General features: G+C 38.9%; 1 protein-coding gene across 7 annotated transcripts in view; it reads right to left on the reverse strand.

Annotated features, from left to right (window-relative positions):
- Nucleotides 1–22,802, reverse strand: part of LOC149028944 (endonuclease 4-like) — a 60,687-nt gene that overhangs the window by 24,872 nt on the left and 13,013 nt on the right. For all 7 annotated transcript variants that reach the window (XM_089139574.1, XM_089139580.1, XM_089139563.1 and 4 more), the window contains 3 exons: nt 22,511–22,594; nt 21,292–21,384; nt 9,699–9,766 (listed from right to left, as the gene is read on the reverse strand). In XM_089139574.1, the coding sequence (XP_088995700.1) occupies nt 9,699–9,766; nt 21,292–21,384; nt 22,511–22,594 (245 nt within the window). The remainder of the gene's footprint in view (nt 1–9,698; nt 9,767–21,291; nt 21,385–22,510; nt 22,595–22,802) is intronic.

Consider the following 22,802-nt stretch of genomic DNA (forward strand, 5'->3'; position numbering starts at 1 on the left):
GTAGATAGGATGAAGCAGCAAGTTGCTCAGGTCCACCCACGCGGTAACAAGAAAGTCCTTCAAATCATCAACAGTAGATGGGAGTCTATGTTGCAGCATCCACTGCATAAGGCTGGTGAGTTGTTAAGTTGTTAAGTACTTAAGTCTAGTATTTAATTTAATTTTCATTATGTTATCACACTATTAAGGCTTAAGCATTAACTATTCCCTTTTATGACATACTTTTTCTTACACAGCATACTATTTAAATCCCAAGTACCATTACAAGGACAATATTGGGATGAGGCAAGATTTGATGGATGCTGTCCAAACTGTAGTGGAGAAGTTCGAACCGGATACAACTAAACAAGCAGTCATCCTTATGGAGGTGAGATAGTGATTAGAATCATTTGATATTCACAATTCGTAGTTTTATACTAAGTCATTAACCTAGTAAGTAGTAACTAGTAACTACTAAGTACTAACTAGTTATTGTTTTTTCTCTTTATATATTAGATAAAGGCTTTTAGGGATGCCACTGGGAGCTTCGGTCGTGCTGTGGCTGTATCGGGACGGGAAACCGCCCCTGCAGGTAAGTTCATTCATTTATTTCATTATACATTATACATTTAATTATTATATTCTATGATTCTATCTTTAATTTAGTTATTTAAGTATTAAAATGACTTGGAGTCTATGTTTGTTGCAGCTGAGTGGTGGTTGCAATTTGGACGTGATTCACACAACTTGAGTAGGATTGCAAGCAAAGTGCTCTCCCAAACATGTTCTGCCACTGGTTGTGAGCGAAATTGGAGCACCTTCAGCCTCATTCACTCAAAGAGGCGCAACCGATTGGGTGTGAAGCGTCTAGAGGACCTTGTCTACCTACACTATAATATGAGACTGAGAGAGGATCATATTAGACAGGGGATGGACAGAGAGAGCACCAATATCGAGTTGGCCGACATATTTGAGATGGATGATGATGATAACCCAGTAGTTGACTGGATCAGGGATAGTGGAGACGGATTGCTGGATGAGGATGGAGGTCTTCCCAATAGTCAAATTGCAGAGGAGATGGGGGCTGATGTGGGGGACTTCATGGCCTAGGAGGGGAGGCCACATGCAGAGCCCGCCCGTCCCTTCGTGCCACACCCTAGTGCATCCACCCAAAGTGAGGATTTGATTTTTTGGTCCGACACTGAGAATGAGGTGACTCAGGCCTCCGGCGATGACGATGATGGTGGTGATGATGACGGTGATGGTGATGATGGAGGGGATGAGGAGGGTGTGGGACCTCGTGATCGGGATTTCGGCTGATCCTGGGGAGAGACCACCACCACCACCACCCGCTGGACGTGAGAGTCGAGGGGGGGAGGACGACCACCGAGATTCACGGGAGAGAGTCGGTTCACCCACGCGACACGGGATTCAGACCATACTGGAGCTGCATCTCGAGGCAAAAATGTTTCCTCTACATATTCGAGGAAGGGGAAGGGGAGATAGCATGGCTGGAGCACAGAGGACACGCCATCATATGGGTCCTACCGTCCATCCGATGCCGAGAGCTTGGTGGGATCTATGAGATCGATGAGCATTGATGATGCTAGAGACTCCTCCACCTCTAGAGGATCCGGATGGCATAGGCCTGCAGAGTCCTCATATGATACTGCTGTGGAGAGTATTGGTTCTACCGAGTAGACTTATGGTTATGGTCCTTATGGTTATGGACCATATGGTGTCCCTCCTGGCTATCAGATTCAGGGTCAGGCCAGTCAGCCACGACTAGAGCCTTATGGTTATGGAGCGGCCTATGGAGCTTATGGTGTCCCTCCCACTATCGATTATCGGAGTCAGCCACTGCGACCTTATCAGTATCCTTATCCTTCTCCTGAGAGCCAGGGGCAGGGTGGTCTTTCATTTGTTGAGCAGATCTTCCACACTATTCCACAGCCACAAGGCCCACCACCACCAGTTCCTTTGGAGATTCACAACTTCCCACCGTCAGGGAATCTTATGCATGTGGATGAGGCCACATCGACGAGGTGCAGTTTTTGACTATGTCCAAAACTATATGGGGCGGGGGCAAACATCATGGGAGTTATATTGTCATTTGTATAGGGTGCAGACGGAAGAGGGAGACCTTGAGGCTTGAATAGAATAGACTTGTAAGCAAGTTGTAAGTTGTAAGTTGTAACTTGTAAGTAATAACAATACAGCTTCTTCTCTGATTCATGTACTATATACTTGGAATGTTGGATGTTACATTTTCAGTAGTTTTTTAGTAAACTAGTAGTTATTATAGTGTTTATTACGTTTGAAATAGCTAGTATGCAAAAATCCAAATCAATTTGAGTGCATTTGAGGCTCGAAATTGAGTTTTCAAGAATCAGGAAAAAAGTATCCAGTTTCGGTCGAAATTTCGACCTTTTCCAAGGTCGAAATGTTCATTTCGATCGAATTTTTTACCTTGATTACCCCTAACCCTAGACCCAAGTTACATTAGTCGTATCAAAGATGCTGGTTCCAGCAACTTCTAGGAGTCCATTATCATTATAAATGAAGTAGTAAGCAGGGAAGAACCAACTAGAAACCATTACTAGTCTTACCATTGTTCTACAGGGGAATACAACAACCATAGAGACCTCCAAAGATGTATGAGTTACAATCATATGATGGCGTCAAGGACCTCTAGGTGTTCTATGCATGGTTGCATGATCTATACAAGTATTTGATAGGCATTATTATTCGGAGAATGATAAGATGAGGTTTGCACAAAGATACTTAGTGGGATACACTAGTGAAAAATGGAGCCACATAAGGAAGCAATTGTGGTATGAAGACACTGAGCCAATCACCTAGAAAGAGATGTCAGAGGTGTCAAGCTAATTATTCTTCCCACAAGAACACCCAGTCAAGTGACACCAACAACGATACTCCTAAAAGTTAACTACACTTGATAGAAGAGATCATGAAGTCTTGTCCAGAAGAGCACATGATAGGTCTTATTACACTCACGATTATGATCAAGAGGTACCCATCCACCAAAAGACTGTCCATAGGAGGGATCCATCACCCACCAACTCTCCTTCAAAATTGTCACCACCACTAAGGATAGAGTATAACAGGGGACCCTGCACCAACAAGGATCACTTAGCCAGTGAGTATCTCCCAATCCCCTGACCAGCTCTTGAAGAGGTCATCTTTTTGCCCACCTCTAGAAGCAGCCATTAATAATGAAGAAGAAACCTTGAACAAGCTACCAACTCTTGAATAAAAGACTGACACAGACGAAGCCAAAACAGAGTAGGACCTAGCCCATGATGCCAAGGTCCTAGCAACCAATGAAGGAGTTGAGGCACCCACTCCACCAGAGGTGATAGACATCAGGACCATGCCAGCACCACTCCCATGCAGAATTGGACCTCCTTTAAATCTCCAACCTCTTGGTGAGGATACTACACACCTTCTCATGGCCATAGCTATAGTAATGATAAAGCTGTTGTCAGATAAAGCCTTCAAAGGCATGGCTATAGGCTCCACCCTTTCTCCTAGGGCTCCTAACGCTCAGGCCCTAGGACTGATGATTACATTGCCACCCATCCAATTTCACCAAGGTTCTATCAAGGAAAGGTGCAAGCAGCAACACACATACTACTTCCTCCCCTCTGCAAAATGAGAAGACGAGTCTACATGCAAGCACTTCAGAGGGTTGACCCATGGAAAGAAATTTGATCGAAATTGTCGAAATTTCGACCGAAATGCCTGCAAAATTCCAAATCGAAACAAAATACAGGTATAGGCACGAAATGTATCCTGTATCATTTCGTATCGACCGACATTTCAGTCGATACGAGTCGATATTTCGGCCCGATACCATATCGGGCCGAAATGATACCTGCGTAAGTTATAAAATACCTTGTTTCGACCCAGTTTTGACATACCGATGGAATCTCAACCTACCGAGCCATATCGCAGAGCCATTTCGGAGCTGTGTTTGAATTTTTTGTTGATTTCTCTTGTTTTCATCCCCTTCTACACTTAATTTCTAGTATTCCATTTCCATTAAACACTTGATTTGCTCCTCCATTTGTGCATTTTCTCAAATCTTGCAAGGTGAGTAACCAACTTCCTCATTTTTATTTTTTTTGTTTCATTTGTGCCTTAAATCATGTTAGATTGCTTGCAAATTTATATATGTTTACTTTAGAGTGTTGATCTATGAATTTGTAGTGTCAAAATTATTTTTTGATTCTTCCTACTATTTTTTATTTTTCTGTTATTAAAAAGTATTTACTAAATTATGTATATTGCTAAAAATGTATATGTATAGTACATGTATAAGCTTCAAATGAATGTATGTGAGAGTTGAGACACCATATTGCTGTGATGGTGTTGAATTAATTTTTTTTCTGTTAATTATGTAATTTTACTATATTTAATATATATTTAAATAATTTAAAAAATTTAAATATTAAAAAAATAATTAATTTCTGTTTTAAATTTTAAAATAGCGGAGTATTAATGGAAGCATGTATGCAATTTTTGGAGCATGTTGTGGAAAATTTTCCACTGAGGCTTTTGACATTATTATTATGTTAGTTAGAAATCTAACTAGAAGTAGGGAGTTGCTTTTCATCGCAAAAGCTACAAGTTAAAAGATTATAAGGATACCCATGGAGGCATCTCATATTATAAAATATATATTTTATTTCTTTCGTTTCCATGTATATAGGTACTGGTAACAAGATCTTTACACCAAAATCGTCAAATCCACAGTTCATTCAATCTCAATCAAATCAAACAAATTGAGAAAATCATGTCAACAACAATTACACTCCAACAAAGAAGGCAAGACAATCAAATCAGATAATTCATAATCAAATCAAATATTTCATAATCAAGGCACATATATGTCTCATTTTCTTTGTAATCCTTCAATTGTAGCTATTGTAACACTATAAAGTATAAATATTGAATATTGTAACACACAGACGTGCAATAGAGAATAGAATCATAAAATTTAGATGTTACATTTTCAGTAGTGTTTTAGTAAACTAGTAGTTTTATAGTGTTTATTATGCTTGAAATAGCTAGTATGCAAAAATCCAAATCAATTTGAGTGCATTGGAGGCTCGAAATTGAGTTTTCAAGAATCAGGAAAAAAGTATCCAGTTTCGGTCAAAATTTCAACCAAAACCTCGAAATTTTGACCTTTTCCAAGGTTGAAATGTTCATATCGATCGAAATTTCTTCCTTGGGTTGACCCTAAAGCACATAACAAGCATATTCATTAGGAAATGAATGTTTTCAAGAAGGGGAGAGATGATGTAACATAGCCCCAGACAGCCCAAGAAGAGCCAAAAGGGCCCAAGCCCATTCAGAAAGTAGGAGCCAAATCAGGGGGGCCAAACTAGTCCATGGGCAAATTGGTAATTTTCCACACTTGGTTCAACCCTTACTCAATTGGATCAATTTGAGCTACTATTTTGGAGTTTATTTATTTATTTATTTACTTATTTTAATTGGAGTCCTAGTTTGGAAAGTAATTCAGTTGTTTGTTTGTTAGTTGTTAGTTATGATAAGGTTGTTAGTTGGTTAGGATATATGGCTCCTTATCTTGGGATTTTATCTTAGAGTTGGTTTTATTCTGAAATTAGTCCTAATTTAGTAAGTATTTGTTGGATCCCCATTAGTAAGGGAGTCCTTAGTGAAGTCAAATTGGGTTTTGAAGGCTAGAAATAGCATAGTTGTTGGGTGTAATAGACAGTTTTGATTAATGAATAAAGATTGATTTGAAAATTGGCTGGAGAAAGTTGTGGGATCCTTAGGGTGACCTGTGGCTGGGTTCTATGCTATTGTTTCCTCAATTTGAGATCTTCATCTTCTTCTTCAAGCATTCAACTACTAGTTCTAGCAAATGTTGTGAGTTACAAGTAAATACAGAAGTCCTTTAACCCCTCTGCATCTCCCTAAACCATTGTGACCACCCTCCCAACCCAAACCCTGACCACCATAGCGCTTCCCCTTCCCTTCTCTTCTTCTCCCCTGCAATACAGCATTCCCCCTCCCCTCTTGTAACTTAATTCCCAGCCCCTTTAGCCATTCAACCCTCCCAAGAGTCGCCCTAAGCTACTGAATCTATTACTATCAGTGTTTGGCCAATCAATCCTATTTACACCAATTTGAAAAATTCTGCAACTCATCTTCTTCCTTGGGATTTTCTGCACAATTTTCAAACCTTAAAATTATCCAAATTCAGATGCTAACCCCAAGTCCAGCCATCGTTTGAGCCCTAGAACAACCCCAAAACCTCTGGTTTCAGCCATTCCCCTTTGCTGGAATTTCCTGGGCTCACACTAAGTCTAATGAATTTACCTATTTACCCCTAACCCTAGACCCAAGCTATGTTGCCTAATCTATAAAGGAATCCCACTTAGAGTTAAGTTCTTTTAGTAGGATACAAATAAGGCCTACTGTTTCTTTGTAAGTTAAGTCTACTTGAACAAAATTTGAAGTCTTTGTGAAAAATTGGGTCATGGTTCTCTTCGGGAGGGCCACGGCGGTTTTACAGCTCTTCAACATTCAACTCCAGCAACCTTCAACGACGACCAGCAGCCTCCAAGTACATACACCCCCAGCCCCTTCCCCTTCATTGTACCTACATCACAGCCCCTCCACCTTACTTCCCTCCCATCGCAAGCCCTAGGAATTCCCTCCCCCACCATCACAGCCTTCCCCTCTAAATACAGCAGTCCCCTACCCCTTCCCCACCTCCCCTAGACCCCCGCAGGCCCTCCCCTCCCCTCCCCTCCCCTGTTCTGTGCACCACTCTAGATCCCTTCCCCTCTTGCTGCTGCATCACAGCAGCAGCATTCCCCACCCTTGTGACTCCCCTATCCCCTTTCCCTAACCCCTGCGACCCTCCCCAAGCTTTGTGGCAAACCCACACCCTCCCCTCTCAGACTCTTCTCCTCCCCTCTCTGACTTGAGGCAACCAGAAAAACAGAAGAAAAAAAAAAAAACAAAAGAAAGAAAAGAGAAAAGGGAAGAAGGAAAAGAAAGAGAAAAGAAAGAAGAAGAAAAAGAAGAAACGAAAGAAAGAAAGGTTGCCCAAGATTTTCAAACCCTGATACCATCCCATAAATTGAATTGTTTTCCCTCCAAAATTTCCACCCATTAGGGATTGCTTATTTGTCCAAGAACCAAAACATAATGATCCAAATGATCTCATTCTTCTTTTCATCAAGGCATCAACCCTAGGGTTATTTTGGATATATCAAAACCATCCGTAGAGCTTTGGGTAAAAGCCTAATTTTTCCCTTTCCCCTAAATTATCCCAACCCATCTGATTTGTGATAATAGAGATTCCCCACATAATTTTAAATTGACCCTTTCCATCCCATGATAGTCTTAGAGTCATGCTTGGTTGCTTACATCATTCCATTTATTTGCTGGAAGATTTTGGGCGAATCCTTAATTCTAGGGAAATTATTCAAGAAACCCTAACCCTAGAATTGGGTTCACATCACAAAGATGACAAAATACCTGGCACTCAAGACAATGATCAAAGGCCCCGAAATCTATAGTCCATGGAAGGGAAGTAGCAGAGAGACAAGTAGTCGTATTACTTGACTGAATCCAAGTAGCAGTGAAAGAAGTAGGCTGTGAAATCTGAAACTGATCGTACCAAGCAAGTTCTTCCTCTGTCATTTATATCATTTTCACCTTAGAAGTGTTAAGACTATGATGGAGTATCAGTACTAGTCATTGAATTGGCCTCTGCTGCTGCCCAAGTTTCCTATGTAACTTATGGTAGAACTTCTGAATATGGCTTGGCTCACCACAATAGTGACACCCATTGGCAGCCCCCTAACCATCAGAAATAGTAAATTGTCTAATGGTTTGCTGCTGGTTCTGATCTCTTCGTGTTCCATGACCACCTCCATGGCCAAAATTATGATCACGACCTCCACAATTTTCATGGTTGGTTTTATTATTCCCATTTCTGTGACAAAAGGGCTGGAGTGTCAGTGGATGGTGTTCATGCAACAGAGAACACAAGCAAAAGTATTGGTTAGCGATGCAATAGTTTCTCGTCCAAAACTTTGAGATCAAACTGAGTCATACTTCTGTTCGAGTCCACTGTCCACCAAGAAAACCCATAACCACCAATTTCTCTCTTTTCTGTTGCATCTTTTCACATTAAATGTAATGGGCAGCAAGGCATCCAAATCTTTATACACATGCTTAAAATCAGCAAAGTACTAGATGATGGATCACCTCCTTCTCTTAGATCTGTAAAATTCTAGAAACAACTCTTAGATTCGGGCTTAATTATTATGCCTGGAATGTAAGACGCTAAATATTCCTAGAACTCCTTTACCATATCAATATTAGTAACCAAATCAGACACATGATTTTTCATAGATTTAGCATTTGTCCAATAATGCGTGCATCAATAGTAATCCATGTAGAGTCAGTCTTAGGTGGATCTGTTATGTAAGCCTGTTGATCTCTAGCACCTAACGTAAGTCTTACAATCTTATGCCACTACTTATAATCACCAACTCCAACAAATTTCTTGTCAGTAATCCTAGTAGAAGAAGAGGATACCACCTCCATCGCACTTGAACTTTTCTCCTCATCACCCAATATTTCGGGAATAAATACTACTTCAAGAGGTGGCCATAAACGTTGCCAGAAAATCAGATCTGAGAAATATCCACCATCAAAAGGCGGCCAGAATCAACAACAAATCAAACATCTCAGAAATGATCTCCTCCTAAGATCCTCAACCTCGTCCATCAATTGCCACCAAAATTTCTTAAACGAACTATGAGCAATCTGCTTTGATTGTGAATAGCAGATTTACACCATCATAATTTCAGCACCAAGTTACAGATACAAATGCAGGGTAAAAAAATACCCCTTTCTCTGAAGTAGCATGCTCTAGAAGGGTGTATAGAGACCACAACCAGGAAGGAAAGAAGAAAAGAGTGAAAGAAGAGGCTGGAAATTAAAAATGCACCTTAGGGATTGACTGATATCAGGATGGCTCTGATACCATGTCAACCAATAAATGGAGAAAAGAGATGGAGAAGAAGAGAAAGAAAGAAGAAATGAAGAACAACCAGAGGAAGGGCTGGATATTGTGTTGCATTAAGTTAGATACAAGGCAAACTTTATGTAGGCAAAAAATACCAAAACAGAACACATAAAAGAGGCAAGGAGAGATCCCAAGGGATCTTGAGAATATTCTCTAACAGCTATGATGGAGACAAACCAATGTGAATGTTTGACATGGCTAAACATCTTTTTTGGACCCCGTATTTTCAACTATTTTGGTTGAATGCAGTCCATTTTTTCCAATATTTGTTACTTGTTTCTTGTTCTACTTCAGTAAGTGGCAATGTTTCATCACCACAGCCACATCAACAAGCAGTGACAATAAAATTATGAATAAATGGATGAGAATAATTTGATGCTGGTTCTTTGCTTTATCATTTTTGGTCTGTATTAGCATCTTAATTTTAAAATGTGAGTCAGTGTTAAGCTTGTCTCGTGACTACAAACCCAGCATATATAATGACTGAAGATACAAACTTCATTGTTAGCACTTGCATTATAGTCCTGACCTCAGTGACTGGAAGACTAAAGCCTAGAATTTTTATATCCTGCAGTCACATCCAAAAGACACACCAAGAGGAACAACTTACGGGTCTGGGCAAGTAACATTTCCTGACACACAATTTTCCCATGATGAGATGACCGAAGACCAACCATCCTTCAAATAAAATAACAGAAAAAAAATGAGAACACACATGCATACTTAAATACTATATAATATAATGTGAACCCAGACAAATTACAGTCATTATAGAGTACAAGTAAGTTAAAGCTTCACATAAACTTGAAACAGAAGTTAACTGAGCTGCATGCATTACAAAACAATTCTGAAAGCAATAAATAAATTGAAACTACCAGAATAAATCAGGCGTGCAATCCATTAGTGATGCTGGGTTTGAACCAAACCAGAGTTCCAAGATCTCCTAGAAAGTAGGTTTGCAGCAGACACATGTCACTCATCAATTAGTTTGTGTCACACGGTTTCAAAATCATTCTGACAAGAAGAAATCAGGAATAAAATTGGAGAGCATTGCAGGGTTGACATCAGTCCAAGTTTCTAGATCTCTGAGACTATTAGGATTTTCTTTCACACACTGGCTCAAGGATCTGAGATTATATCCCAGGTGCTGCCTCCAATGCTGATGCACACCTCATTCACGCTCCCTTTTTTTTTTTTTTTTTTTTTTTTTTAATTTTTTTTGAAATTTTTTTTACTTTCATATTTTGAACTACATGACCACTACTACTTATAAGACATCGGTAGAAAATGGCTTGGCAAGCAATGGAAGAAAGAGATGGAAACATCCTACCAAATTTCAGGCAACTACTTTTCATAGGGGATGAAGTGGCTTGAAAACATTGAAGTGGAACACAAGTTTCTAAGAAGATCCTCCATCTCCAAGCCACTGCCTTGGTTCGCCTTGAAAACAATGCTATCAGTGGATAGGAAATGGATTATTCAAGCTGTTGATACCATTGCTCAAATCTCACTGAAATTTCGGTTTCCTAGTAAATTGAGACGAGGTGCCCACAGAGGAAGGGGAGGGGGGAAAGGTAACAGATCTCAGACAATCTTGGCCAAATTTTTGACTGAGATGGACTGTATCGATGGTTTTGCCGGGATGGACCATACTGGTCCACCTTCTTTCACTCAAGTACCTGGTTTCAAGGAGATCTGCACATTTTGTAGATCATCTCTCGATACTGCCATCCCAATTTTGCAAATCTAGAAAAAAATTCCACTTTTTGGCTTCAAATCCTTCCACTCCTTTGTCAACAAACATCTACTTTGCCAAATTGTTGGGGATCAAACATCATTTGAGGTTAAGTCTGTGTGCTCATCCCTAATTTTATATTTCTTGATAGTTGATGCATCAAAATATGTTTGCTTCTTTTCAAATAAATATATGTTAGTTTAGGAGAATGATCTATGAATGTACGTGATATGAACCAAATTCTAAGGTCTAACTTTTATGAATGCCCAAGATTTAGGTTCACTCCAGGATCCTCTCTCAGGGAACTAGCAGTTTCCTAAGGCTATGTATGTTTGTAATAGGAGATGTGATAAGGTAATACCCTAGAAAGGGTTCAACTAGGCTTAAGATTAGGGAAATTCTAGTTTTGAAGTTTGGAACCTTGTTGTAATTCAGGTTCAGATCTGGGGACTTAGGTTTTGGGTTGGTTTTAATGGTTCTAGGGCCAAGTTCAAGATCTTGCTCTCGAGGGCAATCTCGCCCTTGAATAAAAACAAGATCTCGTTCTAGTTGGCAAGTTCTAGCTCGAGATTTGTTATTTTTTCCCAGGCCAGCTCAAGTGAACTCGAGGGCCCATCTTAGGGGTTTTAAGGGTCAGGTTGGGCACAAAGTTGTTACTTAGCCTATTTTAAGCCTTCAAAACATATTGGTAGCCTTAAATTTGTGAGAAAACAACCCTAAGTATAAGTTTTAACTTGACCCTTAGTTTGAGACTGAAATGTTGCAGGAATGAACATGCAAGGTTATAAAACATGAAATATAGAACCATTAGGACATATAAATGAAAAGCAAGTGATAAGATACCGATAGAATTCCAACCATATGAGAACAACAAAACATCACATTCTCAAATCTTGAGAATATAATAATACAACCATTATAAGTTTAATATAAATCATGAGTTCATAACATAAGCGTTGGGTATGGCTCTTCACATTCTGTTGCCGATGACCTTCCCCCCAATGCATACAGAGGTGCAAGTGGTAGCATTCTTGAGCCTGTAGAGGCCTTATTTCACTTTGGGCCTTAAGATTTCCTTTGCATTTGTAGCTTAGGGAAGCTGTGGGTGAGAGGAGGTGACAGTTCAGCAAAAAATGAACTTGGGAAGCTGTCGGCAACCCTGTCGGCTTGAAACTTGGTTTTTAAAAGAAGGGGTGGACCAAGATCTCGGTCGAGTAGGTGCATTTCATGAGACTCGATTAAGATCTCGTCTCGAGTCTCCAAAAAAGCCATATTTGTCAAGATGTTGCGAGATCTTGAACCATGGTTGGAGGGTTGTAATGAAATTTTAGGTTAGGGTTCGTTCGTTTTTGGTCTTAAGATTAGGATAGGGACAGTTACGGTTAATTGATATGTTTAGGTCAGTCCTAGTTGATTTAGGTTAAGTTTGAGGAATTCTATGGAGGTTAGGATTCTTAGAATGGGCTGGAGTTGGGATCGAGTATGAGTAAGGGGCTGAGGTAGCTAATCCTAAAGGGTAAGGGATTGGAGTTAGGGTTTGGAAGATATAGGTGTTCTAAGGTTAGGTAAATCACTAAGCTGCCGCAGGTTAGAGAAGAAGAAAAGAAGAAGAAAGGGGAAGGGAAGGACTCTAAACCAGTAACTAAGGTTTAAGGATAGGGGAGGGGAGGGGATTAACTAGCATCGAAAGGGGAGGTATTCTAAGGGTGCCGCAGGGTTGGAAAGGGGTTGCGGGAAGTCTGTGATGGGGGAGGGTTGCTGAAATTAAGTTAGGGAGATGGGAGGAGGCTTGCGAATGGACTAGAAGAAGAGGGAGAGGGTTAGAAACGGGCTGGGGATGATGTTTACTTACTTAGAGTTGAAGATAGGCTGCTAGAGTTGTTGATCTGTTGCTGGAGTAGAAGAAACATGTCTGAACTTGAAGAAGATGCACTCTCAAACCGCCACAGGCCTCCCAAGAAAGCTCACGACTTGATGTCTCCAAACTCTCAATTTGTTAGTCAGTTCAACTTGCCATTACAGAGAATGGAGGTTTCATTTACAGCCTCAAAAAGAAAGAAACTGGGACTCAAGGATCAAAATTGACTTCAAACTGACATTCCAATTCTAATTAGGACTCTAACTTGACAAACAACCTCCCATATAAACAAGGACTCTATCATAACTTACTCTAGAGAGATTCAATTAGGATTCTAAGAGTAGATATGGAATCCTAATTGTTAAAGATGGAGTTTGAATAATATTATACTGTTACTTGCTCAGCAAGATATTGCAAACTGTTCATGGATCTTATGTTGGTCAATAGTGTTGTCCTTATTTTAGGAAAGATACATGTGGGACAGATTTGAGCTTCTTTGATAGATGTGACACTGATTTATTTCCAGATTTCCTATGTAATTAGTTTAGGAAACTTAGATTTAGATCTAATTTTGAAGTGAGGTGTAGAAGTTACTATTTTTCCATCTTTCTATTTTCTTGGAAAGTGGACAAAATATTCTGTCCAGATCTATGTAATCTTTTTATATAAATAAAGTTATCTTGACAGGGGGAGAGGTACATACAACTCGCATCCCTCCATATCGTCTTCTCTTCATCTTTTCTTTTCTCCCTTCTTGTCAGTCTTCTTTCTTCTTTCTTCTTCTTCTCCTTCTCTGTGCTTAACCTGATCGCAGATTCTGGAATTTTAACAAGGTATCAGAGCATCAGTCTGGGTGGCTATTTCTTAACTTGTTATTTGAGAGTTGTTTCCAAGGATAGTTCAATTCCACCTACAGTAACCACCTGTCAGTGCTTTACATATGATTTAGATCCTTCTTCTCTTTTCTATTGTTTTTTTTTTTTTTTTTTTTTTTTGGGGGGGGTGGGGGGTGGGAGGTATAAAGATTAGATCCTTCTTTGAAAGATATATGAAGTGATCTAATATTTTCTTTTCTTTTTTCTGCAGCTGTGAGCATTATCAGTTTACTCCTTCCATCCAAATTGAGGCTCTGTTAAAAAGAAAAATTGACTAGCTCTACGAGTAATGTACCAAACTGGTTCCTTATGCCTGTCAACCATTGATTCTTGAGTTTTTGCAGAACCTGCCAGCAGAGAGAAGGCATCTGAATTTGAGATCTGTATTTTTCAGGTTGTGTTGTCATGGGAAAACTTCATGCTCGATGCTCCTAAGACTTGTTACAGCAATATTTCTATCTTGTTCTAACTGCGGGAATGGGTGCTAGTTTGACAATCTTCAAATCTACTCAAAGGATCTTCAATCCATGGTTGGTGACTGGAATCAATTTGCGGCAGTCCCATTCATAAAAATACTTGTGGCTGACCTGCTCTTTTTCTAGCTTCCTTGGTCGATGGAGTCCTCTTCTTCAAATTCTGCTTAGAATTATGTCATTGCAGCATTTTTTTTTTCCGCCCATTTAGTCTGGTTTTAATCTTATTGTAAGGAGAAAACTCCCTTTGTATAGTTTCTGCTGGTTAGGATTTCAGAGCACTGAGTGTCAAGAGGTAGAAGACAGCCACAAATCAAGATCAATCCCCTTTCTTAGTTAGGTTAATTAGTTTATTTTAGAAGTTTTTCTGATTGACAATATTACCCTGGCCTTTCTCTTATTCCACCTCTTATGTCCCTTTCATTTGGCTGCATGTCACATCCTTTGACTTCTTTTTCAAATTTTTAATTTATTTGGGAATCTTATCTCTAATTATTACCCATACCTTCCAAATTAATTACATGCTGCAAATAAATGTTTTTCTCCTCCCAAGTTTACCCTTTGGCTTGATTTATAGTTCCTTTTGAAATGTCTCCTAATTACATTTGTTAGAATTTTAGTACCTGTAATCAGTGTAGGAACTGAAAATAAATTTAGACTGGATAAAAAGAATAGACAAAGACTGAAGGCGAAGAGAAGAAAAAGGGAGAGAGCTTGCATATGTCTATTGGTTCTTCCCTAGTACTTTATTTATAATGTAAAATCGAATCTCAGTCTAGGAAAACATTCCCAAACTGAGTTACAACAAAAAGGAAAATTATATTTTGTATAGAATCTCCCAAATCTACTAAAAATGATACTATCCCAGGGAGATTACTTGTCAACCAAGCAATAGGAAAATAGAAAGTAACTAAAATAGAAAGTGATATTCTAACACTCCCCAATGTAACCAAGCCAAAGGTTTGGCCCCCACTAAAATTGGGTGCAAAAACTTGACCCGACAAGGCATTCAAAGCTGGCCAAATACCCCAGGGGTATTTTGGTCATTCTCCAAGCCCCCTTTTGGGATTGAATATGGATTTTGATAGAATCCCCTCAATCCAAGGGTCAGGGATCTATCTTTATTTTTCTATTTGAGTCAGTAGTTTTCCAATTTTAGGAACCTTATCTTAAAGTAACTCTATTTTTAGTTAGTGTTGAGTTGTTAGGAGAGGGTTCCCTAATTTTAGGAACCTTATCTTAAAGTAACTCTATTTTCAGTTATTTCCTAAATTTGGAGTTGAGTAGTTAAGCTAAATTGTTATTTGTCTATGAGTGAGTTGTTCAGGATAGGGTTTTCTAAAATTTTAAACCTTATCTTAAATTGTGGTCTAATTTTAGTCAAATTCTAATTAAGTAGTGTTGGTCCCAAATAGGTAAGGGAATCCTTTTTTTTTTTTTTTTTTTTTGTCAAATTCAATTGTAAAGGCTATAAATAGTCTAGTCCTTCATGTTATTCCTCAAATTTGATGATTAATGAATTGACTGAGTTGAAAATTAGACTTCGGAAGTCATGGGTATCCCCTTGGGTGGGACTGGGTAGTAAGATGATCCTTCTTCAATTCTGAAATTTCAGCATCTTCTTCAAGCTTCCTCCTTTAACTCAAGCAAGAGAAACCAGTAACAAGTAAGCTTAAACATTCCCCAACCTCTCCCTAGTCCCTACTTCTTCAGCTGGTCCCCACCCCATCCCAAGCCAACGTAGCTTCTTCCTGTCCCCCCCCCCCCTCTTCCCAGCGTGCTCCTAACCCCACTAGGATTTCCTCAACCCCAGCCCCGATTGAACCCATTTCACCTTCATTGGAGTTGCCTAACCATGTAGTTTCTACTGCTACTCCAATTTTCCCCAAAAATGCCCTGTCTCTAGAGTTAGAAATTTCCTGCACTTCATCTTCTTCAAGTGAAGTTGCAGAATTCTTTTTTGAAATTTCCGAAAAACCCTAAACCTTTTCAAACTTAATTCCCTTCTCTGAAACAGTTTCTAAATTACAGACTAGTAGTTCTACTGCTTCTGAATATTAGAGACAGCAAACCTAATCCATCGCCCAGCCAAACCGAAACCCTAGGAGACCTAGAATTCAAAATTTGAATTCTGAATTTTGAATTCCTTCAAGTTTCAGACCTATTTCAGCACTCCAGCAGCAGCCTTGTAGACCCCTTTAAATCCTAGCCGAAAAACCAAGAAACCCTAATTGAGTGCTGGTTCTACTTCAGAAGATCCTGGAAGCTAACCCTAATACTTGGGTTACATCACTCCCCCCCAAGCTGGATTGTCCATATCAAAGGCTCGAGCTTCGAATAACAAGAACACATCAAGGAACTTAATTACACTTAGCATATGTAGCAATAACAAATGCTAGTAATCACCAAAAGTACGTCACCCAAGAGATAATCAACAACTTAACTAGACAATCCTAAATGTCGAACGAAACATCCAACAAGAAGAATAATAGACGGAAGTGATGTTGAACCATATTCATAAGAATAGCAGCAACAATAATATCAAGGACAACAACCAAATAATGCAAGTAGTAGTAGGGTGGAATCTCCACACAAGAAGATAAAATGTGCAGTCAAAAGTCACATACAAGCTCTTCGCCAAAAAAAGGGGGCAAGTGGTAGGTAAAAGTAAAGATAGGAAAAAGATAGTATAGGTTAGTGGACCAAGTAGGAGGTAAAAAGCAGTATAGGTTACTGCCAACAAGGAGGTAAACAAAAGATAATATGGGTTACTGTGGACCAAGTAGGTAGATAAAAGGCAACATTGGTTAATGCGGACTAAGTAGGTAGATAAGGCAGTATGGGTTACTGCAAAACAAGTAGGTAGACAAAAGGCAATATGGCTTACTGCAGACCAAGTAGGTCGGTAAAAGATCGTACAGGTTACTATGGACCAAGTAGTTAAATAAAAGTCAGTATGTTAGAAAAAGTCTCCATATATAGTACTCTTCAAAAAGTCTTGAGTAGATGTAGAAAGAGTCTCCAATCTACCCCTCACAGTAGCATTACATGTGGACAAATAATGATGACAATTACTAGCATCTCAAAGTTTGAGCACAAAAGAAATCCAAGAAGTAAAAGTAGCAGCCACAAAGCAGTATATTATTCACCAATAAAGCTGACCAAGCAGCAGTATGTCATCTCACAGAAGTACAGGACAAAGTCTTGTTTTCCAGGAAAAGAAATTTGGAACCACCGATAACACTCACAGAGCAAGAAAATTCCAAAAATCAGGAGGAGCTGTAGTATATCTTAGCCGAAGGTTGTAAAATTTTAGAAAATTGCAGAGTTTACCAAGAAAAAAGATGCAAGGGTTTTCGATCCATCAATAAATATCCTAGTGGTCTTTGATAGAGTAGATGTTGCATTATAATAATTTGCATTGATCTATTCTGCCAAGAAAAAAAAACTTGCCTGTTATGCTCGAATCATAGCCCATCAAAGTAAGCTGGCTCCCCGTGGCCTGCGCTACATTTTTCTGGGGTATTCTGCTACTCAGAAAGGGTACAAATGTTATCATCCTCCTTCCAGGATAACCATTCCATGGACGTCATTTTTAATGAGTCTTGCCCTTACTATACACCTCTCCAGGGGGAGAGTCATAGAGGAGAGGTGCTATTTCCAACTCTAGACCTTTCTATCACACCACCACAGCACAACTTAGAAGTTCAAGAAGTGTTTCCTAACCAGGAGGAGACTTCAACCAGTATACCTGAGGACTCTAATCCCCCCCCCCCTGTTTTTTGAACCATGTGAAGAACCTACTCAAGGGGAGACCATTCTTGTGAGGCACACTATTGAGTAATTGAGGTATTCCAAAACATGATTGACCAAAATAAGGAGGTGCAAACTTATCAGAGGAAGAATTACAACCGGTTAAAGCAAGTGGAGAAAGCTGACACGTTACCACTTCAATCTCCTACTCCAGAATCAGATTCTACTGTTCCCCTTAAGGTATCTTCTTCTGATCTTCCTATTACTATTAGAAAAGGAGTCAGATCTTGTACTTAGCATCCCATAGCTAAATATGTCTCTTATGACTCTCTGTCTAACTCTTACCGAGCTTTTATATCCTCTCTATCATCTATATATGTTCCTAAAAGTTGGCAGGAAGCCTATACTAATAAGAGATGGAAGGCAACTATGGTAAAGGAAATGCAGGCAATGAAGAAAAATGATACTTGGGAGCTGGTTACACTTCCTCCAAGAAAAAAACCAGTGGGTTGCAAATGGGTATTTTTGGTTAAACAAAATATGGATGGATCAGTCAAGAAGTTGAAGACTAGACTAGTTGCAAAGGGGTTTACTCAGATCTATGGGATTGATTATCAGGAGACTTTTGCCCCTGTTGCAAAACTAAAAACTGTCAGGGTTCTGTTGTCTGTAGTTGTGAACAAATACTAGAACTTGCACCAACTAGACGTAAATAATGCATTCTTACACGGGGAGTTAGCAGAAGAAGTCTATATGGAAATCCCACATGGTTTCTCCGATGACAATAATGCAGGGAAAGTTTGTTGGTTGAAGAGGTCAATTTATGGGTTAAAACAGTCTCCTAGATGTTGGTTTGGACGCCTCCTGAAGGCAATGACTTCTATTGGGTACAAGCAAAGCAATGTTGATCATACACTATTTGTCAAGAAGTCAGGTACTAACATCACACTTCTCATTGTTTATGTAGACAATATTGTCATCATAGGGAATGATGGTGAAGAAATTCAAAGGTTGAAGGACTTTCTTGTTTGAGATTAAAGATCTAGGGAAGTTACAATACTTCTTAGGGATTGAGGTGGCTCGATCAAAGAAGGGTATATTCCTATCCCAAAGAAAGTATGTCCTAGATTTATTATCAAAAGTGGGAATGTTGGGGTGTAAAGCAATTGATACCCCTATTGAAGCTGGAGCTAAACTTAAAGAAAAAGAGGAAGAACCAGTGGACAAAGGAAGATACCAAAGGCTGGTAGGGAAGCTTATTTAATTGTCCCACACCAGGCCAGACATCACTTATGTTGTAGGGATAGTGAGCCAATTCATGCATGATCCATATTTAGCTCATATGAAGGCTATTATCAGAATACTACAGTATTTGAAGGGAACTCCTGGAAAAGGAATACTTTTGTCACCCACTGATAATCTAAGAGTAGAAGCATACACTGATGTAGATTGGACTAGATCTCCAGACAGGAAGTCAATTTCAAGTTACTGTACCTTTGTTGGAGGTAATCTAGTTACTTGGAGAAGTAAGAAACAGAATGTGGTAGCTTTATCCAGTACCAAAGCTGAATATAGAGCTATGGTTCATGGAGTTTGTGAGCTACTATGGTTGAAAGGCTTGTTGCAAGATATTGGAGTCCAAGTTCCAAACCCTATGATGTTATATTGTGACAACAAGGCTTCTATTAGTATTGCTAATAATCCGGTGCAACATGATCGAACTAAGCACATTGAAATTGATAGGTTTTCTGTCAAATGAAAGCTAAAACAAGGGCTTATCTGCATGCCTTTTGTGAGGTCTGGAGACCAAGTGGCAGATGTTTGCCCTAAGGGTTTGAAAGAAAGAGATTTCCTTTCTATTGTAGGCAAGTTGGGCATGACTAATATCCAAGCCTCAACTTGAGGGAGAGTGTTGGATTCTCCTAGAAGTTAAATTAGAGTTTGTGTTCATGTAAGTTTATATTTCTTGTTACCCAAGTAAGGGTATTTATGTAATAGTGTTGTTTCCACTTTATTATAAATAGAAGGCTTGAGATCACACTGATCACAATAAGCCATTCTACCACAATCGGTTTTTTCAACACTACCAAAACAGCTGGTCCCACACTATGCATAGGACGTGTAAGTCCACCATTCAAAGGAGAGGCTACGACAAATGCAGTGGTATATGGCTCCCGGGATGGATCCACCAAGGAACTCATCGTGGATTTAAGAGATCTCAGATTTTTGGCACAACTTTCATTTTACTTATTTAGTTTGTGATTATCATATTGTTTGATGTTCATTTGATTATATGAAATATACAAAGTACTTCTGTTACAATTTACAACTCTTTGTATTTGTTAGAATGGACACTCACAGTCTCTTAATTAATAGGATATGAATGAGTATTTTCATTGATTTGTTTATGCAAAATAACTCTCCATTGTATTAATTATGCTTTAAATAGGGTGTATGCAAATATGTAGGTAAAAAAAAACCACTTAGTAACTTCCAGGCAAAAGTACCTAGTTTCTGCCAAGATGGCCGAAATTTCAGCCATATCTTGGTTTCAAGGCATGGCTGAAACTGGCCTCAAAACCAAGATTTCGAACCTTGGCTAGGACCATGGCTCGAACTGGACATAGTACATCTTGGTCTGAAACCCAGTTGGATTTTTGCGTCGGCCAGAGGCTATGTTTTGCATCACATATTTAACCCATGAGTTATACAACAACTACAAAGCCATATCCCAAATGAATGGGATTGACTACATGGATCCTAACAAAAAATTTGCACTAACAAAAAGTAGAGGGTGATCACTGCAAAGGAACTAACTCTAGGGTATTGACCCGAACACATTTGCAAAGCACATCATAGCTAGCTTGTAACAACAGCCTCTAAACAACAATGACCAATCTAACACAGAAATTAAGAACTGTAAATCTTTGCTTGGTTTGTTGTGTCTACCTCTAGTTCCATGTCTTTGATCTCCTCGACCTAATCCAGGAAATGCAGAATCAAGTATTTTAATTTTAACATTGCTCTATGTAAGTATCAATCTTCTTCATCACAAGAAAAATCTAGTTTTCATGTTTCACAAAAAAGCAAAACAGCATAAGCTGCTGCCACAAAAAAGAGCCCTAATGGGACTCGGAAAACTAAGAAGAAAAACAACAGCAACAATTATAAGAAGACAAAAAGAAGAGAGCATAGAGAAAACAAATTGGAACCAGTCATTGATCAGTAGTAGTAGGCTGAATTCATATTAAAAGTGTAAAGAACTACTAGTGTTGCCCTATTACTTATGTACCAAAAACATAAGACTGTAATGAGAAAATACATTACAAGTATGCCAAGGCAGTACTAACTCTTAGTCTTAACATAAATGAAGAAAAATAACTGCAATCTACACTCCATACAAAGAGCAAGGAATCATATGTTACAAACATCATAGACAACCTAATTAAGTAGCATAAATCACAGTTGAATTACAAAAACAATGATTAAAGAAGAAGCTGAATACTTACTGATATATTTCTCTGAATGGCTTGAATCATTACTGCAAGATCTGAATCATAAAATGTCTTCAAGGCGGTCTCAATGATCAGGGTATCCCATAACTAGAAAGAAAGCAGTAAGTCTGAATCAGATATTCAGGCAAAGAAGAATAACCTTCTCAACAGCCCCCCACCAAAAAAAAAAAAAAAAAAAAAAAAACCAATAGAACAGACAAAACCACAAAAAGAAATAATAATTATAATAAAAATAAAAATTCCCAATAAATAAATAAATTGTTTACTACATGCAGCACAAGTTTAGGCAGTCTATCACTATCCCTTTATGATCTCACTGTTAGTCTTTCAACAAGCTCCACAAACCTAGAGTTTGTGACATGTTGATGGCTAGGATATTTCTCTTCAAAAGAAGAGAAACTTCTTCGTTGCTCCTTATAATTGTTAAAGGGATTGCTGGGAGAGATGGTACGACATCACCAGACAGGATGAAGAGATTTTTCTAACTAGAAGGTGCTTCTGGAACTCCAATAGATACTTTTGAATGTCTTTCCTGTGACAGTCTTACCCTAACACCAGCAGCCATACAAGAAAAGAGAAGGTGAGAGTGATCTGCAAAGAGAATCTGCAGGCTCTATATTCTACAATCCTCCACCCCCTCACGTTCCAATTTATAACTTACAGACTTACACCAAGAGAACTAGTGAACTACTAGGAATCCTACTTTGAGAACTAGTAGGAAACCTAGAAAAGAGAAATCACGAAGCTATATAAATAAATAGACATTCTGAAATCTTAATTGAACTAGGAAAGCAACTAAAACAATGACTAGAACATGACACTCCCCTTACAGTGGTACATTATAACCTCCTAAGTCCTAACGTTTCTAAGCACATCCCACTATACCATCAATCGAAAAACATTTAATTATGTAGAGTAGATTCTTGGCTGTACAAAGACTAGAACATGACACTCCCCTTAATAGTGGTACATCAGAAGCTTGTAACATTTCTGCACACATGCACTATAGCATCAATCAAAAAGCATTTAATTATATGGAGTAGATTACTCGGCTGTTGCACGTATAATTAGCATTTGTCAAGTGATTAATTTCCATTATTGATGTTGGTTTCAGAAAATTTGAACCAGTAACTACCACCAGCACCCTCTGAGATGCACAAAAAATGAGCAAGAAATTACGAAGATTTAGCAAAAGAATATTCTCAGCACTCACATGGTGTAAATTTGTCTTCCTCCTGTACCAACGAACTATTATGCTGTTACCACCTTCATCTCCAGTGAAACCAACATGAAGTGGCTGCACTAAGAAGGAAATAATTACAACTACAAATAGAAGCATGTATTAGTTTCTTGTAAGAGTTCAGTCATGAAGTGGGTTCCTTAGCATGAGTGAACCCCCCCCCCCCCCTTAGAAAAAAAAAAAAAAAAGAAGAGCAAATTTTAATTTTGCAGCTGGCTAGAAATCTGAAGAAAGCCTTTAAGGCATTTGGAGACAATGATATGTG

The sequence above is a fragment of the Hakea prostrata genome, chromosome 1 (genome assembly GCF_041222555.1).
Source record: "Hakea prostrata isolate BN-2017 chromosome 1, UWA_Hpros_2, whole genome shotgun sequence".
In the NCBI taxonomy this organism is placed as follows: Eukaryota; Viridiplantae; Streptophyta; class Magnoliopsida; order Proteales; family Proteaceae; genus Hakea; species Hakea prostrata.